This window comes from Mustela putorius, unplaced genomic scaffold, assembly GCF_011764305.1.
Source record: "Mustela putorius furo isolate JIRA1106 unplaced genomic scaffold, ASM1176430v1.1 tig00537350_pilon_pilon_pilon, whole genome shotgun sequence".
Classification (NCBI taxonomy): Eukaryota; Metazoa; Chordata; class Mammalia; order Carnivora; family Mustelidae; genus Mustela; species Mustela putorius.
This window is the reverse complement of record NW_025422471.1, coordinates 21,531,798-21,554,288: the sequence shown is the minus strand read 5'-3', so window position 1 is coordinate 21,554,288 and position 22,491 is coordinate 21,531,798. Positions and strand designations below refer to the sequence as shown.

General features: G+C 38.4%; 1 protein-coding gene across 1 annotated transcript in view; it reads left to right on the top strand.

Moving 5' to 3' along the window:
- Nucleotides 1–22,491, top strand: part of MSH3 (mutS homolog 3) — a 180,670-nt gene that overhangs the window by 19,647 nt on the left and 138,532 nt on the right. Inside the window, 1 exon segment of the mRNA XM_045074386.1 lies at nucleotides 17–183. Within this exon segment, the coding sequence (XP_044930321.1) occupies nucleotides 17–183 (167 nt within the window).

The following is a 22,491-nucleotide window of genomic DNA, read 5'->3' as shown; positions in this document are numbered from 1 at the left end:
AGTGTTTTGCTTTCAGGGAGTGCAGCCTGCCACAGGTGAGGTGGTGTTTGACAGTTTCCAGGACTCTGCTTCCCGTTCAGAGCTGGAGACGCGGATACTGTGCCTGCAGCCGGTGGAGCTGCTGCTTCCCTCACACTTGTCAGAGCAGACAGAGATGCTCGTGCACAGAGCTACAGCTGCCAGGTAAGATGGCACCGCACTGAAGAATAACACTGAGTTTGAAATCTGATCTGAAATCAGATTTAATTCCTGAATTGGTGCTTACTAAATTTATTAAGGTTGTTAAAAAGTTTTTACTTACAAAAATGTTTTTTTTTTTTAAAGATTTTATTTATTTATTTGACAGAGAGAGATCACAAGTAGGCAGAGAGGCAGGCAGAGAGAGAGAGGAGGAAGCAGGCTCCCCGCTGAGCAGAGAGCCCGATGTGGGGCTCGATCCCAGAACCCTGGGATCATGACCTGAGCCGAAGGCAGAGGCTTTAACCCACTGAGCCACCCAGGCACCCAACAGAAATGTTTGAACAGTAGTCCTGGAAATGTCAAAAAAGAAAAAAAAATTACCCTTAATATCACCTTAATGTAGGTCTTTTAAAAGGGTGTAATAGTATTTGGTAATGAACTTCAGTTTCTGGAGGTAATTTAGAGTTCATTTCTTATAAAGGTTAAGTAAATTTGTAAGTGCTTTATCTGCACTGCGAGTTTTAATTTGTGGTTCTGTAGGAATGTTACTAATTAGATTTAAGGTCGCACTTATGAGGCAGTGCGCTAGGCACTGGCATACAGAAGAAGGGGGTGTGGTTGTGGTCTGCATCTTGCAGAGTTTATAATCCAGCAGGAGAGGCATATTTGTACATACCTAACTGGATTCACAAAGCCTGGTATGTTAAGTTACAAACATGAAGATACCTTTTTGAGAGCATTTCATACCGCTACCTGGAGGAGTGTCAGGGGAGAAAAGACACTGGAAAGGTGGACTGGGGATCCAGTGGAGAGGATTCTAGATGGAGGAATTTGGACTTTAGATGAGGCAGGAGAGCCCCTAAAGACTGTCAGGTTGGCAGATCAGTCAGAAAATCAAACTAATTGATTAAGTGAAGTTCCATGTATTTTTTTTTTTTTTTTTCGAGTTAGGAGTGTTCTGTTTTCATTTGAATTGAACTTCTTTCTAGGTAGCTTTCATAATGTATTTTTTTGATTCTGCTAATCCATGGTCATTTGGGAAAAACTGGGAGTTACCAGAAAAAATCAAAAGGAAGAGCTAAAAATAAGTCAAATCCTATAACAGAGAAATAATTACTCTTAAACGTCTCGGTGTATTATTTCTATGTATGTCACCTTTATAAACTTGGATTCATGTTGCAAAATCAGTTTTGTGTTGTTTTTTTTAACCTTAAAATCCTCATACTTTTTTTGTGGAAAATTTTATTTTATTTTATTTTATTATGGTAAATTTCAAACATATACAAAATTATACAGAATATGGCAGTGAACTCCCCATGAATCCATCAATCAGCTTAAACATTGCTCAACTCAGCCAATTTCATTTCTTGCATATTCCTACTCCCCCCTCACCTTGATTTACTTGAAGCAAATTCTAGAGGGCATCATATCATCTACTAATATGTCAGTGAGTAGTCATTGAAAACAATGTGACTACATATCATTCAGTCATGTAAATGGATAATTTTTCCATTTCCCTTTTGTTATGCTGCATTCATTTTTCAGTTTTTCAAATATTGCTGTGATAAATATCCATGCATAGAAATACTTGTGTGCATTTTTGATTATTTCCTTAAGCTAAATTCCTATGAGTGGAATTACTGGGTCAAAGATATAAGTATTAAAACTCTTGGTTGCTTGCTAGAATTAGTAATATCAGTTTATACTTCTTTTTTTTTTTTTTTTTTTTTAAAGATTTTATTTATCTATTTGACAGACAAAGATCACAAGCAGGCAGAGAGGCAGGCAGAGAGAGAGAGAGAGGGAAGCAAGCTCCCCGCTGAGCAGAGAGCCCGATGTGGGACTCGATCCCAGGACCCTGAGATCATGACCTGAGCCGAAGGCAGCGGCTCAACCCACTGAGCCACCCAGGCGCCCTATCAGTTTATACTTCTACCCCTACCAAATAGGAGAGTTGCTTGAACCTTGTTAACATTGGAGCATTTAAAGAATCTCTGCTGATTAGATAGATGAAAAATTCTGCATCAGATCCCCTTATTTTATTGTCCTTTTCTGACAGTGAGTTAAAACTTGAATAACTGAAGTGCCTGGGTGGCTCAGATGGTTAAGTGTCTGCCTTCGACTCCGGTCATGATCCCAGGGTCCTGGGCTCTCTGCTCGGTGGGGAGCCTGCTTCTCCCTCTACCTCTCCCTGCTGCTCTGCCGCCTGCCCCGTCAAATAAATAAATAAAATCTAAAAAAAAAAAAAACACTTGAATAATTGAAAGTGAGGCAGTAGACTGATAAACGGTGCTGCTCTTGAAGACCTAAAAAAATTAAGTCTTCTAAAATTAGTCTTCTGTGTCCAATATTTTGTATCTTTTTTTTTCAGTTTTCTTTGTAACTGCATAAATATTCAATTGACTGAGGTATAACTGAGACTAAAGTCAGTCAGTTGAATCAACACTTCCATTTTTCTCTGGGTCTAGAATGAGTCTCTTGTAAGAAGCATATTGATATGCCTTTTTTTTGTTTTTAATCCATTCTGATACCCTGTATCTTTTTTGATTGGAGGATTTATTCTATTTATACTAAGAGCAATTATTGACAGATACGGATTTAGTACCATTGTGTTACCTGTAAAGTTGCTGTTCCTCTAGATTGTCTCTATTCCTTTCTATTCTTTGTTGGTTTTAATCCTTTTCCTGCTCAAAGGGTCAAATATTTCTTGCAGGGCTGGTTTAGTGTTCATGAACTCCTTTGTTTTTTGCTTGTTTTGGAAAACTCTATTTCTCCATTTATTCTGAATGACAGCCTTGCTGGATAAAGTATTCTTGGCTGTATACTTTCTCCATTCAGCATGTTGAATATATCCAGCAATTCTCTTCCGGCCTGCCAAGTTCCTATGGACAGCTCTGCTGCTAATCTTATGTGTCTGTCCTTGTAGGTTGTGGACCTTTTGTCCCTAGCTGCTTACAGAATTCTCTCTTTATCTTTGTATTTTGCAAATTTCACTATGATAGGTCTTGGTATTGACCTGTTTTTGTTGATTTTGAGGGGAAATCTCTGTGCCTCTTGGACGTGAATGCCTGTTTCCTTCCCTAGATTACTGACATTCTCAGCTGTAATTTGTTCAAATAAACCTTCTGCCCCCACCCCCTTCTTCTAGGACTCCTATGATACGGACATTACTGTGCTTTGTGAAACTGCCGAGTTCCCTAAGTCTGTATTTGCGATCTAATAGTTTTCTTTGCCTCTTTTTGGCTTCATTATTTTCCATGATTTTATCTTCTGCATCACCTATTCTATGCACTTCTTTTTTTATCCTCGTTGTGATTACCTCCAGTCAGTTTTGCATCTCAGTTTTAGCATTTTTATTTCAGTCTGACTAATTTTTAGGTGTTATTTTAAATTCTTGTTGAGCTATATGCTTTTATCTCTTTTAAGAAAATCCTTGGCTATGATTTCTTCTTGATCTTTCTTTTGGGGAGAATTTCTCTGTCTTGTCATTATGTCTGGGCTTCTGTCTTTTGTGTTTTGTGGAAGTTTTTTGTGTTTCCTGCTCCTGAGAGTAATACTACATTAAGAATCTAGGGCCTGGCACTTCAGGAAGGGTTTCTGGTGTATGTGTGTGCACTCTGCTGTTGTGTTTTGGTAGCTCTTTCCCACAGATGAGTCCTCTACAGAGTTCCTCTTTGCTTGCAGTGGGGAGTGTTTGGACCTTTAACTAGATGTACTTTAATTTGTTTGTGAAGGTAAGTTTGATTTAAAAAAAAAAAAAAAGAAAAAAAAATCATGATCCAAGAAAAGAGAAAAGGAAATGGAACATTAAAGCAAACAGATGAACAAAAAACTATAAGCCTGATTCTAAAGAAAAAGTAAGAAAGAAATAAGGAAAGAAAGAAAGAAAAAAGCATGATCCAAAAAATAAGAAAAGGAAACAAACCAAGTAACACACAAAAACAATAAGCCTCATTCCAAAGGAAAAAAAAATTTAAAAAAGAATAAAAGCCTGGTCCTGTTTCCACTAGAACTGAAGCTGATTGTTTGGAGCACTCTGTGATCAGTAGATGTGCTTACATGCAGGGGGCCTGTGTTGGTCTTCTCAGGGAGAGGCCTGCTGCATTGGCTTGTGGCCAGACCTGCCTAGTAAAGAAGTCCCTGCCTGGAGCAACGGGGCAGGGTTTGGTGTAAGCCACTCCAGCTTCCACTGGCAGCGCTGTGTTTCTCTCAGGTTCTGCAGTGCTGGTTGTGGGGGCTAGGGAGAGTGGAAGATGGCATCACCCTTCCTTCTTGCTCCCAGGAAGGGAACTAGGGAACCCACAGCCACTGCTCTTTATGAGGTCCTCCCAGGAAAGCAAATGATCCCCTATCCTGTGTCTCAGGCTTTCCTCAGATCACTCCTCCCAACCTGTCTGTGCTCTGCTGTGCGCACACCCAACCCCACAATTCTCCTGTGTTTTACCTCTGGTCAACCAATGGCTGGGATCAGAACTCCAAATCTTAAAGGACCTGGCTAAGCACTGACCCACTCCCCCTACCACTGGGAACAGAGCCTTGCGGCATTGTGCCTGTCACCGTTCTATCCCAGAAAAGCAGTTACGTGCCTTCGTTGCTGCCTGGAGTCTACAGTGAAGCACGGTGGAAAGCTGAGACCAGGTTCTGTGTCCTCTGCATGCGTCTCTGTGGCCTGCTATTGAATGGCTGCTCATGGGTGCCTGGTGGGTCTTTCGTCCTTGGAGAGGCTAAATGCCCTCATCCTAATGTACTCTAAGAAGGGGAACGTTCTCTGTCAGTGTGACCCTGGGGATCCCCACACTGTGGCATCTTGTGTGAAACCCGGGTATGGCTTTCTCTCCTGCTCTCCCTCTCTCCAGTTCCACTCTGCGAAAAGTGTTCCCTCCATTTAGCAGCACTGTAGCTTTTCTCTCCCCTGGTCTCAGAACCTCCCTTAGTCTCAGAACCTTGCATCTGCCATGTTCTCTCCTTCCAGTTGTGCACATTGTTTTCTTGATCCTCAGATCAATTTCCTAGTTGTTCTGAATGATTTTATGTCGATCTAGCTGTGTTCAAGGGATAAGGCAAGTTCAGGGGTCCGCTACTGTTCTGCCATCTTAACTCAAACAGCAACACTCCCATCTTTCTTATTTCTACTTTTTAAAAAAACAAAATAATAAAAGCATAAATTGAATAAAATAGGAAAATATTCCACAAAGACATTGCCAAAAGTGAAGGGCTTTTTTTTTTTTTTTTTTTTTTTTTTTTTTTTTTTGCTGGCGAACATCTTTGGCTGTAGATATTCCTAAATGTTTATTCATCAAATGAGATTCAAGAGCCATGTGGCATACTAAAGATAGTTTGGGTGTCATATGTGGATTTTTCCTAATTTGATGGCTGCCTTTGTCTTGTTTTAATTTATATTTCTTTGCTTAGCATTGAGAGTATGTTGTTTTTTCCTATGTTTATTGAGAACGTATAATTTTTTTTTTTTAATTTTCATACTGGACTAAGCAAAGTCAAAAGTTAATCTACATTTCTGTGAGTGTCTAAAGCTAAGCTTTATCTATGGACAGAGTGGAGTGCTAGAGATTTAGAAGTCAAGCTGTCAAACATTGTGGCTCTTGTGACATGAGGTTTGGGTTAGAAGATTGGCTTTTCTCCTTAGTGACTTTTGTTGCTCAACTGTAGAGTTCTCTGTAGGGGGAAAGAATTCTCTCTGATCATTACTTTATTATTGTTCCTGTCAGCCATTATCTTTTTGAATATCGTCTCTGGCTGTTCTCTTCCGGAATTTCTTCTTATCTGCTCCCTATGCATTTCACTTTATGGTGTTACCTCCCACCTACAGCTGTCTGGAATAGATGTCTCTCTTAGTATTTTTGGTTTTGGCCCTGAGGATTTCCCCTTTTTATTGTTGTTGTTTGACTCTGTTTAAGAGACATTTTTAAAAATTTTTACTTATTTATTTGACAGAAAGAGCACAAGAATGGGGAGTGGCAGGCAGAGGGAGAGGGAGAAGGCTCCCTGCTGAGCAGGGAGCTCAACACGGGGCTTGATCCCAGGCCCCTGGGATCATGACCTGAGCCAAAGGGAGATACCTAACCAACTGAGCCACCCAAGCGTCCTGAAACATTTTTTATTGTATTTTAATTCACGATTTCTATGGGTTTTTAGTAGATGGTCTGGATCAAACAAGTTGTCCATGCTCACAGTAGTGTTCCTTTATTTTTGTACTTAGTTGTTTCCCCATTCTGAAGCTACTTCAGTCATCATCTGTATTTTATTCAATTTAATTTTATTTAAAATTTTATCTAATTTTTAGCATTTAAGTGTGGACTTTTTCTTTATTGTACTTTTATTGTGTAAGGTCTCCTACCCTAAGTTGCCCTATGAATGCTAGTTTGTGCATTTTAGCATTCATAAAACTTAGCCTTCATCAAACTGAGGTACAAATCACAGGCATATAAAGAAAAAAAAAGAAAACAATGAGGATAGGAAGTGCTTTTAATTAGGTATGAACAACATAGTGTTGCCAAATTTTGTTCCGTATTTACTACTAGTAAACCGTGTAGCCTGGAAATTTCAAAGAGAAAAGTTGTTTTATTTTTGATGGATTCTTGTCTGTTCTTAGCAACGATAAGTAGACTTTCATGTCTCAGACTTACCCCTCTTTTCTTCGGCTGTAAATCTGAAGATAAAAAGAGTAGTTTTTGTCAGTTACTGTTTGATATTTAAGAAATAATAAAGTTGTGGGGCACCTGGCTGGCTCAGTGGGTTAAGCCTCTGCCTTCGGCTCAGGTCGTGATCTCAGGGTCCTGGGATCGAGCCCCACATTGGGCTCTCTGCTCAGCGGGGAGCCTGCTTCCCCCCCTCTCTCTGCCTGCCTCTCTGCCTACTTGTGACTCTTCTGTCTGTCAAATAAATAAATAAATAATCTAAAAAGAAGAAAAAAAAGAAATAATAAAGTTGTGTGAGAAAAGGCAGGAGAATGGCTTGGAATTATGGAATATGCATTTTAAAGTATTAAGGCTTTTTGTATTTTTTGGCCACAAGAGGTCTCCAAAGGATTTTCTATTCTGTGGATTGTCATTTAAAGACTATTGGAACCTTCACATTTATTTTTATATAGTGGGGTAGACTGACTGACTTTGTTTCTTATGGTAATTATGGATAACTACATTGTATTCAAAGATGGTACTTAGATAAAATTGCTTTTTAATAATGGTAAACAATTTTTCTTAGGTGAATTTATGTAATTTTTATTTATGTAAAATATGTATATAAAGTTTCAGTCTGAATCTTAGAAAATCATTTTTATTATATTTTGTTACCTTGTCCATTTGTGTTAGGAATATACAGAAAGAAATAAAAGGAAATGGATGATTTTAAGCACTCTATTAGCTGTAGTTAAGCTCGCTTTAGCTTAGAGAACATTATGTTTATAAAACAGAGAGGAAAACTATAGAAAATAATAAACAAATATTAGTCAATGTTTACTAATTGTCAAAGAAACTGGTATTTGAGGCAGATCAGATGAACAGAGCAGATATGCTCTATTTTGTGATCAAAGAAGTGAGAGCTTCCTGGGCCTAGCACAGCCAAGGAAGACTTTGTCAAAGAGGTGGGCTGTGTAGGCAACATTCCCAGGATGGGAGGCTTTGAATTGGTAGTGGAGGAGGGAAGGTGTGCTGCGTGTGTGTGTGTGTGTGTGTGTGTGTGTGTAAAAACAGTATGAGTCCTGAGGCACTTAGGCTGGAAATATTAGAGGAGTTGTGAAGATAGAGGGGAGATTTTCTAATTGGAGGTGAACTTTAATGTTGAGAATGGAGGAAGAAAGGGTCAAGGACCTTAAAACCCAGGAAAGGCATCTGGAATCCTAATGGAAACTAAGGTTTCTGGGCAAAAGAATGGCAGAAGAAAAGAGGCGAGTCTACTACCTGAGACAGAGAATTGAACTTCAAAAAAATAAGTGATTCCAATAATGGGAAAAAGAATAAGACTAGGGAGTTTAATGGGTATCATAGTTTAGGAGTAGGAGGAGGAAAAATAGAAAGAAACAGAAAGGAAGGGGAGAAAGAGCGAGGTAGAGAGCCAGGGCAAAGTAGGCCTACGTAGTTATAATTTATTTGTTGCAAATTATATGGCCAACAGTATGTGTTAATTTTATTGACTCTTAAAATTTTCTGAAGTTGCATGATATTCAGAAAGATAGTTGGTTATAAATTAATCCTAACCAGTTGATATCATTTATCATTTATTCTTCTTATAGAAGAATGTTCCTCAGCACTACAATGATTGAAGAAATTTAACTTATGAAATAAAGGCTTGAACATATTAGCATTTACTGAAAGATGTTTACATTGCAGATTGAAGAAAACATTCAAATCTTGGTGTTGGGAGTTAAGAATGACCCTTACTATGGATACTTCCAGTGTTAGAAAGAAATACAGGGACACCTTGGTGGCTCAGTCAGTTAAGCATCTGCTTTTGGCTTAGGTCATGATCCCAGGGTCCTGAGCAGGGAGCCTGCTTCTCCCTCTGCCTGCTGCTCACCCTGCTTGCGCTCACTCTTTCTCTTTCTGTCTGACAAGTAAATAAATAAAATCTGTAAAAAAAAGAGAGAGAGAAAAAGAAATACAGTATTATGTCTTTGTGTCCACAGAAGGCCTTAAATCTTCAAAGGTTTAACCAAAATCATTATCTGATGTGATTGTTTATAATGGAGATTGATATCTGAATGTCATTTATATACATTTGCAGTGTTTTAATTTTGTGTTTCTCTTTTATTGAATTAATTTTTGTCAGAGATTGATTCCCACCTTGGTGTTCTTGTACTTTAATTTTCAAGTTTTTTGTTTTAATTTTTATTTATTTATTTGACAGACCCAGTGAGAGAGGGAATTCAAGCAGGGGGAGTGAGAGAGGGAGTAGCAGGCTCCTGGCCAAGCAAGGAGCCTGATGTGGGGCATGATATTGGGACCCCAGGATCGTGACCTGAGCTGAAGGCAGTTGCTTAATGACTGAGCCACCCGGGCACCCCTGATTTTCAAATTTTTATTGGAAAGTGTTTTGTAGTTTCAGTATCAAAATGAAATTATTGCTGAGAATGTACACATACATAAGTATCAGAGGAATTGTTATGTAAGCACAGTATCTGTTTTATGGCTAAGATCCAACTTTTTTTCTGTTATTAGTTGAATTTAGCCTTAGTTAAAAAGTATCAAATCTTTTTTAAAGGAGGAGAGAAAAAAGTAGACAGGTATTACTGATTAACTTGGTTAAGAGGAAGGGCTCCACACAAAAGAAATGTTAAGTGGCCAGTACCTGATGGTCTGAATTTAGTGATTGCAGTTTTCCAGTTTGTTCTCTGAGTGTTTAATAAGCTCAGTTTCTTGGGCTTTTATGGCATCATTTCCATGTGACTCTTATTTGGAGGTACTCAGATCCTAGTAAATGCGGCATGTATCAAACACTGGCTAGCATGCAGGTACAAACCACACAGTCTCTGTATGTAGTGGGAAGGGAGGCTGGGTAGGGCGAGGGCATTGAAGGGAGTGTGAACACAGGATGGAGTAAGGGATTGTGAACATGGAGTTGATTGGAATGTTTGGTGTATATGGCCAAAGTGTGTCCTGGGACAAAATCTAGCCCTTAAGAACTGCTTAGTGAGTGTTTGCTGTATAGCAGCGTGTTTAAGAATGAGGGGAGGGAGACTGCGGCTGTTTTATGGAGGATGCTCGGTGTGGGCAGAAAGAATTTGTGCTTTATTTTGATATTTCTCCACTTTGGCCTTCTGACTCCTTTCATTTATTATTTTGTGTTACAACTTTCTTCTTTTAAATTTGTTAAATTACAGAAGTAGTACTTTTATAAAATAAAAGTAAAAATACTGATTTTATTTTATTTTTTATTTATTTTTAAAGATTTTATTTATTTATTTGAGAGAGAGAGAGAGAGCGAGCAAGTGAGCGAGCATGATAAGGGGGTGGATCAGAGAGAGAGGCAAACTCCCCAGTGAGCAGGGAGCCCAGTGTGGACTGGGTCCTGGGACTTCAGGATCATGACCTGAGAGGAAGGCATTCATTTAACCAACTGAGCCACCCAGGCACCCCTATTTTATTTATTTTTTTTAAGTTTTTTTTAAGATTTTATTTATTTGACAGACAGAGACCACAAGTAGGCAGAGAGGCAGGCAGAGAGAGAGAGAGAGGGAAGCAGGCTCTGCACTGAGCAGAGAGTCTGATGTGGGACTTGATCCCAGGACCCTGGGATCATGACCTGAGCTGAAGTCAGAGGCTTAACCCACTGAGCCACCCAGGCACCCCTAAAGTTTTTTTTTTTTTTTTTTTAAATGATCTTTATATCGAGCATGGGGCTTGAAGTAGGACCTCAGTATCAAGAGTCCCACACTATACCAACCAAGTTGGCCAGATGTCCCCAAAATACCTGTTTTATTTGATTATTATTTTTTAAGATTCTTTTTTCTTCTTTTTAATTCATATTATTTATTTATCTATATCCATTTATTTATTTATCTATCTGTTTATCTATTTATTTATCTATTTTGTTAATTAGTCAGTCAGTCAGTCAGGGGAGGGGCGGAGGAAAGAGAGAATCTCCAACAGGCTTCACTCCCACCACAGAGCCCGGGCCCGGCTCACTCTCATGACCTTGAGATCACAACTGAGCCACCCAGCTCCCCCACCCCCCAAAATACCAGTTTTAAGGGAAAATGTTATTGCTAACCTCCCCACCCAATTTGATTTAAAGTATTTTTATGACAATGTGACTTTATATAAACTTACATTTTCTTGCTTTAGCTTTATACCTTTTCTGTAGTAAAGAAGTCAAAATAAAATTTGATATTAAAATCGAACAAATGTATTAAGATCATAAACTATAAATGAACAATACTGTGGTACAAAGGATGATGTTTTTGTCTGAAAATAAACTGCTCCTCCCAATTTGAGAAGGACGCGTCCCCCACTGAGAAGCAGGTTCTTGGCAGTTCAATATTTCTATACGGTGATGTGCTGTGTAAAGACTCAGTTTGTTTCCCGCTGTTTTTCTCTTTGAACCACGGTGTAGCTTAAGTGATTTGCCCACCACTTTCATTGTAAGACTGCCTCTTTTTCCTTTTTTTTCCTCATTAAACCTTTAACACCTGAAGTGTTCCTTATTGCTAATGTGATGTTAAGGATAAACAGAAATGCAGGAACTGAAGTTGTGGCAGCATTCATTTTAAAAGCTGGTAATCCAATTGATCTAGCGTTTTTCAATTCAAAGGTCATGAAGTCAGTTTGGTAGGTTGCAACTAACAATGAAAATAATAAATTAGAGTTTATCAGAATGCTTCACATGTGGTAAAGGTTAAGTGTTTTATGAAATGCTTTTTTTCTATTTTATCTGTCTTTGCATAATCTTTGTATGTATGTATGACTTCTGATCCTCGTTAAAAACCTTATCTAGTTTTATAATTTTCCAAGAAGGGAATTAAACTCCCAATATGATATATTAAGTAATGTTATCTTAGATTGTCTTATATGCACATTCTTACTACCTAAAATTGATCACATATTGCCCAGAAGTATATTTTTAAATAGCACAAATGAAAGGTAATTAACATTTAAAGACTGGATTGAAAATTCTAAAGCTGACTTGACTCTCAGACTACATATTGTCTACATAGAAAATGCAGAATGACAAATTATTAGAAGTAATAAGGATTCATCAAGAGCGTTAAATATAGGGGGCACCTGGGTGGCTCAGTGGGTTAAAGCCTCTGCCTTCGGCTCAGGTCATGATCCCAGGGTCCTGGGATCGAGCCCCGCATCGGGCTCTCTAATCAGCAAGAAGCCTGCTTCCGCCTCTCTCTCTGCCTGCCTCTCTGCCTACTTGTGATCTCTGTCTGTCAAATAAATAAATAAAATCTTTAAAAAAAAAAGAGTGTTAAATATAATCCATATATGCAAATGGATAGTATTATAATATGGCAGCAACAAATAATAAAATTTTTAAAAGAAGATACCACTTGGAATAGCAACAAAAGCAGTATTATTGAGGACTATGCTCACCAAAAGTAAAACAAGAAGACCTTAATGAAGAAAATTTCAAAACTTTATTTAAAGATAATAAGGAGAACTAAATAATGGAAAGAGGTGTATTAAAAACATGTAATTAGTGAATCAAACCAATGATTTTATAAATTTTTATGGTGACAGATTCCTAACTTGATATTTGAATTAAAAATGTGGGTTGATTTAACAGAAGCTCTTGGGTTGTAGTGATGATGCTTATAGATATAATATTTTTGAAGGTAGAGGGGATATGATTTAAGTTAGGGAAATGTGCTAGAACACGTTATAAGGGCAGTATATGCCACATTTATATGTTTCTTGTCATTTAGATTATGTGTGTTTGAGCTAAATCTAATATAAGTGGGACCATTGCTTGAATGAAATAAAGATTCAAACCAGAGTTTTAGGGAAATACAGAAGATGAATTTAAGGCCTAGAAAAGTCACTTAAACTCCGTGAAGATGGATTGCTCTCCATTTTTCATGATAGCCTGCCCTTTTAATTTTTTTAAAGCTTTATTTATTTATTAAAGCATGCAGGTGCAGGTGTGAGTGGGTGTGAGGGGCAGAGGGAGAGGGAGAGAAGCAGATTCCCCCAGTGAGTGTGGAGCCCAGCACAGGGCCCAGTCCCAGGACCTCGAGATCATGACCTGAGCCAAAATTTAGAGTCCGACAGGCTGAGCCACCCAGGCATTCCAGTAGCTTACCTTTTAAATTAAGATATTTTTTTCTGCCTTCAAGTTCTTGTTACTAATTTAGCTAGCAGTTAATTCTAATTGATTATTATTTTCTTAGATGTATTATTTTATCAACATCTGTATTGATAGATATTTCCAGTAGATTCTCAATTTATTGATACATCCTCTGAGTTATACATTATTATACATTCATTCATTCTTAAGACCATCTATTGGGTGCTTGCTGTATGCTAAGTTCATTATTAGATAGTGAAGATCTGAAAATGAATCAGATCCTTACCTTTCCAATTCTTAAAGAAGGGTGGTAGTCATGGAAACAAATAACTATAATGAAAGCACTGATTGTTAAGGTCTGATAGAATGACTGGTAGCATGAAAACATCAAGCTTTGCAGGAGTTAGGCGAGGCTTCCCAGAACAATGGGCCACAATTGAGACTTGAAAAATGACAGCCAGGGAGAAGGAGGTGTGGAACAGTGTGGTTTTCATAGGGAACAGAAACGAGTTTGGTCAGCCAGGGTGGACATGGCAACCCGAGACAGGAGAGATGTGGGGTGTGGGGAGAAAGGTTGTGTAAAGTGAAAAAGAACCAAAGAGAGAAAGTAATATCAAGGATGGAATAGATAAAGAATTTCCTGTGAAGAAGACTGGAACAAATGGCTGGTGGCAGAAACTGTATCATAATGATCTTTTGTGTCCCCAGAACCTATCTTAGTGGCTTGCACATAGTAGATACTTAATAAATGATCAATGAATGATTAAACAAGTGACTTTTGGAATAAAAAGAAATGGTTATTTCCTATGTGTTTTTCTTAAGGAAAAACGATTTAAGTTTTATAAATATGGAGGGATTGTTACAGTAGCTGGGAAATCATACATGTATGTGATGATAAATGTATATTTAAGTGGCGTGGATGTAGCCAAATCATTTACTTCTTTTGTAAAGACTATGTATTAATCCCCTATCATTTTCTTCTATTATTTTTAGTCTTTAAAATTAAAAAAAGAATAATAACACTTTACATTAGTTTATTTAGGCTTCTTGACATTTCCATGGACATTCCCTTACAGAAGATACTAATGGAATCTACCTGGCTAAATTTTTCTGGACAAGAAATTATATAATATTTTAAAGATTGATATTAATGATAGCAAGGTCCCAACCTCATTTCTCACTTGAGACCTTTTCTGTGTTGTACTCATAGGAAGCCTTTTTTCTTTTTTTCTATTCTTTTTCATCTTCCTCGTTCCTTAATTCTAGAGTAGGAGATAAAGTTGACTCCTTTGTCACTGTATTTCATTATTTATTATTAATAATTTCACTTCACTATTTAGAAAATTCAGAATTAAGAAATTGCAGATGGTAGTAGATGAAGTAGCAGAAAAAAAAATCTCATACACCAGAAGAAAATGTCTTTAGGAAAGCATTTATTTATTTATTTTTTCTGAAGATTTTATTTATTTATTTGACAGAGATCACAATTAAGCAGAGAGGCAGGCAGAGAGAGAGGAAGGGAAGCAGGCTCTCTGCTCAGCAGAGAGCCCGATTCGGGGCTCGATCCCAGGACCCTGGGATCATGACCTAAGCCGAAGGCAGAAGCTTTAACCCACTGAGCCACCTAGGCGCCCCCAGGAAAGCTTTTAAAGAGGATGTTTTCTTAATAATAATAATCTGTTTTATATTGATTTTTTAAAAAATATATTAATTCCTTTCCTGCTAGAAATGCCATTGTATTTTAAGTATTTCTTGTTTTTCTTTTTAAAAACCAAATACAGGGGTGCCTGGGTGGTTCAGTCGTTAAGCATCGGCCTTCAGCTCAGGTCGTGATCCCAAGGTCCTGGGAATGAGCCCCGCATCGGGCTCCCTGCTCAGTGGAGAGCCTGCTTCTCCCTCTCCCTCTGCCTGCAGCTCTGCCTGCTTGTGCTCTCTCTCCGTCAAATAAATAAATGAATTAAAAAACAAAACAAAACAAATACAAAATAAGTTTTAATAAGATTTTTTCCTTGTGATTTTTTTTTAAGATTTTATTTATTTATTTGACAGACGGAGTTCACAAGTAGGCAGAGAATGAGGAGGAAGCAGGCTCCCTACTGAGCAGAGAGCCCGATTCAGAGCTTGATCCCAGGAGCCTGGGATCATGACCTGAGCTGAAGGCAGAGGCTTTAACCCACTGAGCCACCCAGGTGCCCTCCTTGTGATCTTAATAAGAAAAAATTGTTTTTGTATTTAAGATTTATATTATCTTGTTAATTTTGTTTTTATTGAGGTTTAATTGACACAAAACATTATATTAGTTTCAGATGTACAATATAATGATTTGATATTTATTTACAGAGTGAAATGACCACCACAATAAGGCAGTTAACATCCATCACCATGTATAGTTATACAATTTTTTTTATGATGGGGACTTTTAAGATCTACTCTCTTAATAACTTCCAGTGTATAATACATTGTCATTAACTATAGTCACCATGCTGTATATTACACCCCCAATTGATAGTTTTTAGTACATGTAGTCAGTGCTTTTAATGGGTGTGCTTAATATATATGAAATGGGTATGTTCTTATATGTGAAAATCCAGATTTTGAAACATGGTAAATGAATAGGTCAACGTTACCATACAGAAGTGTTTGCTAGGGGTGGGAGTCAAGATGGCGGAGAAGTAGCAGGCTGAGACTACTTCAGCTAGCAGGAGATCAGCTAGATAGCTTATCTAAAGATTGCAAACACCTCCAAATCCATTGGCAGATCGAAGAGAAGAACAACAGCAATTCTAGAAACAGAAGTGTTTGCTATAGGGTTTATCGAAATTCTAAGCCTTTGTGCATTTTCATTGAGTGTAACTCCACAGGAATGTCTTTGCTTGAAAACTATAATGGGAGCATACATGTAATAGGCTTACTGGTAGTAGTTGAATAGGAAGAAACAGCATTTGAAGAGCCTGGAGGAATGACTTAACTGATTAATACAGAGAACCCCCAAGCTGGGTCCAGACTGCTTCAACAGAAAGTTTGAAAGCATTATGTGAGATAGGCATGATTGTTTTACTACTTCTATATGACTTTGGTAAGTATACTTATTCATTTGGGGTTGCTACACTAAAACAGTAATTGCATAGTGTTTTAATTAAAGCATTTTATTCTGAAGTTACAAGATCACTGAGGTAGTAAGGGGCAAAAGGATCCCCAATCCTGTTTAATGCTTCTGCTATCATTAAGGTACAACCTAATGGCAACCTAAAACACAAATATGTCCATAATTGAACTCCTAATACAGGTAGCCATCTGACCACAGGATCAATTATTTCTTTCTTCCCTTTCCCTCTTCATAGTTCAGAAAGAGATTCCTTTTACTCTTTCCTTGCAGCAAAGTTTCCTTTCATAATCTGTTTTAAGTAAAAAAAAACCTTGTGGCTAGTTTGGTTCACAGCCTCTCTGGGCTTATGTCTAAGCCTTTGTGGACTTAGACTTATCCCTTAGTCTTTTTAGTGACTCCTTCCTGTCAAACTGCCCCACTACAGAGAGATTTCTTACTAATTTCCATTACTTTTCTTGATTACTCTGAGATTATTCTCTTATCTCTTGTTTTCAGGCCAGGAATTTCTTTTTTCTCTCATCTTTAATTTTGTGGGTTCTTTTTAACCACTAGCCGAAGTTTTGATTTCTAGAGCAATAAAAGCCTGTGAAGTCCTGCTATGTTTTTTCTCTCTACCATTTTTCTTCCCTCTCTCTCTCACCCCTCCTTCTGTTTTCTGTTAGGTATTTGATTTAATATATAATTTGACTTAATATACATAATACTGAGGTTGATAATGTTTCTCCAGGTTTGCTTGGGAGCTCCTATATACCCCAACAATTTAGAAAACTCAGACAAGTCCTGGGGACTGTTACCCTCAATGTTATCTTAAACTCTATTTTTGTACCCTCAGTGCTGACCAACTCTTCTTGGTCAGGCTGAGCTGGACTGTGCATCTCATGGGAGTGGACGTGACCGCACAGCACGCAATGTAGTTATGCTAGGTTGCCCCTAACCCTAATAGGAAGGCTGGTAGAGAGGGAAATGCGTGAGTGGATCTGCCTTTCTTCTCTGAAGGCCATGTTGGACCATGACCATCCACAGGGTTAGTCCTTACCTGGTGGGGCCATTGAGATCAGGGTGGTGTCTTTAGGGTGCTTTGTGTCTAGCCAGGAAGACTAGTACCTGACCCATCATGGCAGTGCATTTCGAACTGTGGTCACAGTTATTAATGAATCATGAAAACAATTTTATGGGTTGCAATTACCACTTTAAAGAATGAATTAGGATAGTGTAGGGTAGAAGATATATGAATACACTGTATGTAAGAAGCTCAGTATTGTTCAATGAAACTTCTTCCATTTACTGTACATCCTAATCCTGTCTTTAACCCCAAAATAAGTTGCTTTGAAGAGTGCTATACTGACTTTCGGTCATTCCTGTTAACAGTAAAATATTGTATACAAATAGACATTAACTGAGTGTTTCCCTTTTCATTCGGCTTCACAAACGTGTATTGTATAATTATCATGAATCTCATTGAGATTAGAAGATCCATTCCCTTTGCCTGGTAAGGGCTACCAATCTTTTTGAGGAGCCAGCACAGACACAGATGGCTCTAGTACAAAGTAGATCAATACAGCATGTGTTAGGAAAGCAAACTGAAAACTACGAATACATGAGGAGAGAATGGAACAGGATACTTAGTAGATATATGATGCGATCCACAAATGTGACTCACTTGTGTTTTTTTTTGGGGGGGGAAGTCAGGTTGAAAACAGGACCTTACGTTGGTTTCAGGTGGACAACGTAGTGATTTCACGAGTTTATACATCATGCTATGCTGACCCCAAGTGTAACTACCATCTCACCATGTAATACTGTTACTGCAATACCATTGAGTACATATATGTAATTTTAAATTTTCTGGTAGCCACATGAAAAAATAGAGAGACAAGTGAATTTAATTTTGGTAGTACATTTATGTAATTCAGCATACCCCAAGCATCATTTTAATGTGTAATTTTTTGCATTCTTTTTTGTACATTAATTCTTTACATTCCTTTTTATACACTAAATTTTCAAAATCTAATATGTGTTTTATACTTAGCAGCACATCTCAGTTCTGACTAGCTACATTTCAGGGGCTCAGTAGCCAGCCGCATGTGATGAATACTTATTCTATTAGACAATGCAGTTGTATAGAGTATAGGGAAACTTTATGTAAGAGAGGGCCTAGAACGATGGGTAGCACTTAACTAGACAGTGCTGGGAACAGCATTCTGCAGGGAGAGAAAAGTGTAAACAAAGGTGAAATAAGAATTGGTTTTAAAAAAAAATATATATATATATATATATAGTGTCAGTGAAACTCTTACTGTATATGAGGTATATTCTCTGATCATTACTCTCTTTTTTAAAGATTTTATTTATTCATTTGACAGAGAAATCACAAGTAGGCAGAGAGGCAGGCAAGAGAGAGAGAGGAAGAGAAGCAGGCTCCCCGCTGAGCAGAGCCTGATGCGGAGCTTGATCCCAGGACCCTGATATTATGACCTGAGCCGAAGGCAGAGGCTTAACCCACTGAGCCACTCAGGCACTCCTCTGATCATTACTCTTACTAACTCATGTAATCTTCACAATAGCCCTTTGAAGTAGTTACTACCATTATATAGTAACTATATATTGTATAAACTACAAGTTTTTATAAACATGGAAGCAGGCATTAGGCATTAGTGGTCAAGTAACATGTATGTGTATATGTATATATGTATGTAAGTATCTGTCTACCTGTGGAAAGCAGGATGATGGCCCTCCAAAGATATCCACATCCCAATTTCTGGAGCCTGTGAATATGTCAGGTTACATAGTAAGGGGAAATTAAGGTTGCTACTCAAGTAACTTTAAGAGGGGGAGATTGCCTTCATTATCCAGATGGGCCCAGTTACTCACAGGAGTCCTTTAAAAGTACAATAGGGAAGTAGAGGGGGGGTTAGAGTGATGGGTGATGTGGGTATTTGATACATAATCCTGGCTTTGAGACAGAGAAAGATGCCATGAGCCAAGGAACATAGCCTGCCTCTAGAAACTAGAAAAGACAAGGAACATTCTCACCAGGAACATCCAGAAAGGAAATACTCCTGCCCAGTGAGACCAGTGTTAGAATTCTCACTTAAGTAAATGTCTGTTGTCTTAAGCCACAAAGTTTGTGGTAGTTTGTTTTAGTAGCAAAGAACAGTAATACACTGTCATTATGTGCGGGTTCTGGATAATGATATAAAATGTTCTTCTTAACCTTTTGTTCATGGGCAGCTATTTGCAGGAGTTAAGTCAGACCACTGTCTTTCTTGGATGCTCAGTTTCTCCTTCCTCATTTTTTAGAGTAAGTAGTAAATGACAGGTATCTAATACTGTTAAGTAGATATAACTTTCTTGCAAATAGGAATATAAATACTAGCTGTGGTTCTGACTGAAATACTGGGAGTTTGGAAGTACTGGATAAAGTGATAACTGCCCTTTGTAAGTCTGAGCAGTTTCTAGTTGCTAAGTCAGGCTATCATTTATGTATGAATTACCTTATAGCTAAGTATACTTTACAGTTTTTTATATAACTCTTAACTATCAGCCCCCAGATGTCACAAAGTTTATCTGTGGGTGATTAAATTGAGTAAGACAAGAGATTGCCCACCCATACATAATAAAATCCTACTTCTTCTGCCTTCCAGAGAACAGTGAGAACAGCTTGGCCCGCAGGTTGATTGTCATATTCTGCCTCCTTCCCACCTACTTGCTGCTACCGAGAGGCAGAGATTACGTTCTGTGAGGAAAGGGCTTCCTTAGGTTAGTTCCTTGGTCCTGTGTGCATTGAAGCATATGCTCTTAGAAGGAGAGGAGCTTCTGTCTTGCTTTCTGCTTGCATATCTCCTTCCACTTTATCTTTCCTTCTGTACTAACAATGCAAAGATTTTACTTCAGGGATATGTGTTTTATTCACTCCTGTCTTTTATCCTATATACTAAAATATTACCTTTGTAAGAGTACTGATTTTTTGTAATGCTCTGAACATGTAGATACAGAGTGGTTTTTTTTTTTTTTTAAAGTATAATTCCAGAGTTAAATGCAGGCTCAATGTAAGACAGCAGTGGAACTCATTACTTCCCTGGGGCTATGGTGATGTGAAGTGTTTGCGGGTGTCTTTATTCTAACTTCAGAAGTGGAAAATCTATGCTTTCTCTGCTTGCCTGTGCTTTGGGAGCTTAGTGAGAGCAGCCTCCTATGCTAGAATTCTCTCTCTCTCTCTGCTATGATTTTATTTACTTATTTGAGAGAGGGAGAAAGAGCTAGCTAGAGAGCATGAATGGGAGGAGGGACAGAGGGAGAGGGACTCCCTGGGCTGAGCAGGGAGCCTGACACACGGGGCTCAATCCCAGGACCCTGGGATCATGACCTGAGCCGAACTGACTGAGCCACCCAGGCGCCCCTAGAATTCTCTTTATGGCTTAGGGAATCTTTATAATTTTCCTCCTTTTATCATCAGAGGCTCTAGGCCATGCCGATTGCTCCTGAGTGATCACAGGTACCTTTTTGCCTGCCAAGCAATCCTTGTATATAAAGATCAGGAATTAGACACAAGGCAGATAAGGAGATGGTGATTGTGTTTTACAGAGAGATTTTCACTTGCAGACTTCAAGGTATTTTCAAATTTTAATTTGATTTGATGCATTTAAATAAAAGTCATGCATGAAGGTTAAATTGATCTGTTTAATAAGCGTTTGATTTGCAAACCCATCAAGGTGACCTTTACCTGAGGCCGGAAGAATGGCCTCTACTTTCTCTTACTTGGTCTCTTGTCCCTGTCTCTGGGCCTTAGCTACAGCAGACCATTGGCATATTCTCAGCATATCATGTACAATGGCTGATGGCACAGAGCGGGGGGGTCTGGCACCAGGCAGTGCCTTTGAATCCTAGCTTCCTGTTTAGCTGTGGATCTTAACATTTTTGTGGCTTGATTTCCTTATTCAAAAACAGGTGTATAATAATATAAGTATCTCATAAATTATAGGGAGAGTTAAGTTAGTTAATATATATATACCAGGCTTAAAACAGTCCTTAGAACATAGTATTCAGTAAATATGAGCTCTTATTACTCATTCATCATTTATTTTTCCACTATTCTTAAACTATTCTTAGGTTGTGCAGTGTGTTTTTCTTACATCTGTCTTGAAATTTTCTACATCCTAACATCTTACTGCTTTTATGAAGCTGCCCTACAAGTTTTAGTTTTGGGTCTAACCTTGGCTGTAATTGGAATTGCCTAAGGATATTAAATATTGATGCCTGAATTTTTATTATTATTATTATTTTTTAAGATTTTATTTATTTCTTTGGCAGAGACAGATCACAAGTAGGCAGAGAGGCAGGCAGAGAGTGAGAGGGAAGTGGGCTCCCCGCCGAGCAGAGAGCCCGATGCGGGTCTCGATCTCAAGACCCTGAGATCATGACCTGAGCCGAAGGCAGAGGCTTTAACCCACTGAGCCGCCCAGGCGCCCCTGATGCCTGAATTTTTAAAAAGCATTTTATTTATTTATTTATTTGAGAGTGAGAGAGCACAAACAAGGGAAGCGGCAGAAGGAGAGGGAGAGGCAAACTCTCGCTGAGCAGGGAGTCTGATGCTGGGCTCGAACCCAGGATCCCAGGATCATGACCTGAACCAAAGGCAGACGCTTAACTAACTGAGACATCCAGATGCTCCTGATGCCTGCGTTTTTGGTCTGTGCTAGAGCTGACTTGTAGAAGTTTTGAGGAGGAATTGTTTTATTTCTGGAAATTTTCTGTCCAGTTGTTAAAGCCCTGGCAATTTAAAAATCAGCCATGATGCGAATATTTACACTTTTGAAATTAGCAGATACCACCATAGCATTTCTCTCAATCTGTTTGGTATTCCTGTGATTTGTTTATAAGCCTCTCTGAATAGGTGTTGAGCCTTTTACTAGAGTAAATTAGTTTGCTAGGGCTGCCATAACAAAGACTGGATGGCTTAAAAAACAGAAATGTATTGTTTCAGGGTTCTGGAGGCCAGAAGTCCTAAATCAAGGTGTCAACAGCATTGGTTCCTTCCAAGGGCTGTGAGGGAAGGATCTTCCAGGTTTCTTTCCTTGGCTTATAGACAGTTAACTTCTTCCTCTGTCTCTTTATATTGTCTTTTCTTCTCTGTGTGTCTCTATGTTTATATGTCCCTTTTTCATAAGGACATTAGGCCTACCTAACTAAGGCCCACCCTGCAGACCTCACTTTAACTTGATTATCTCTGTAAGGACCTTATTTCCAAATAAGGTCACATTCTAAGGTGGTGTGGTTAGGACGTCCACATTTGGATTTTAGGGGGACACAATTCCACCCATAACACCAGGCAGGGAACTTCTTTTTTCTGTTTCTCTGTTTGTTCCTGTAGTATTTACACAGTGAAGATTTGTTGACTTGAATGAAAAAGGAAACATCAGTTAACTGGTGTGTTGTCTATAATTTTTTATTCATTGTAT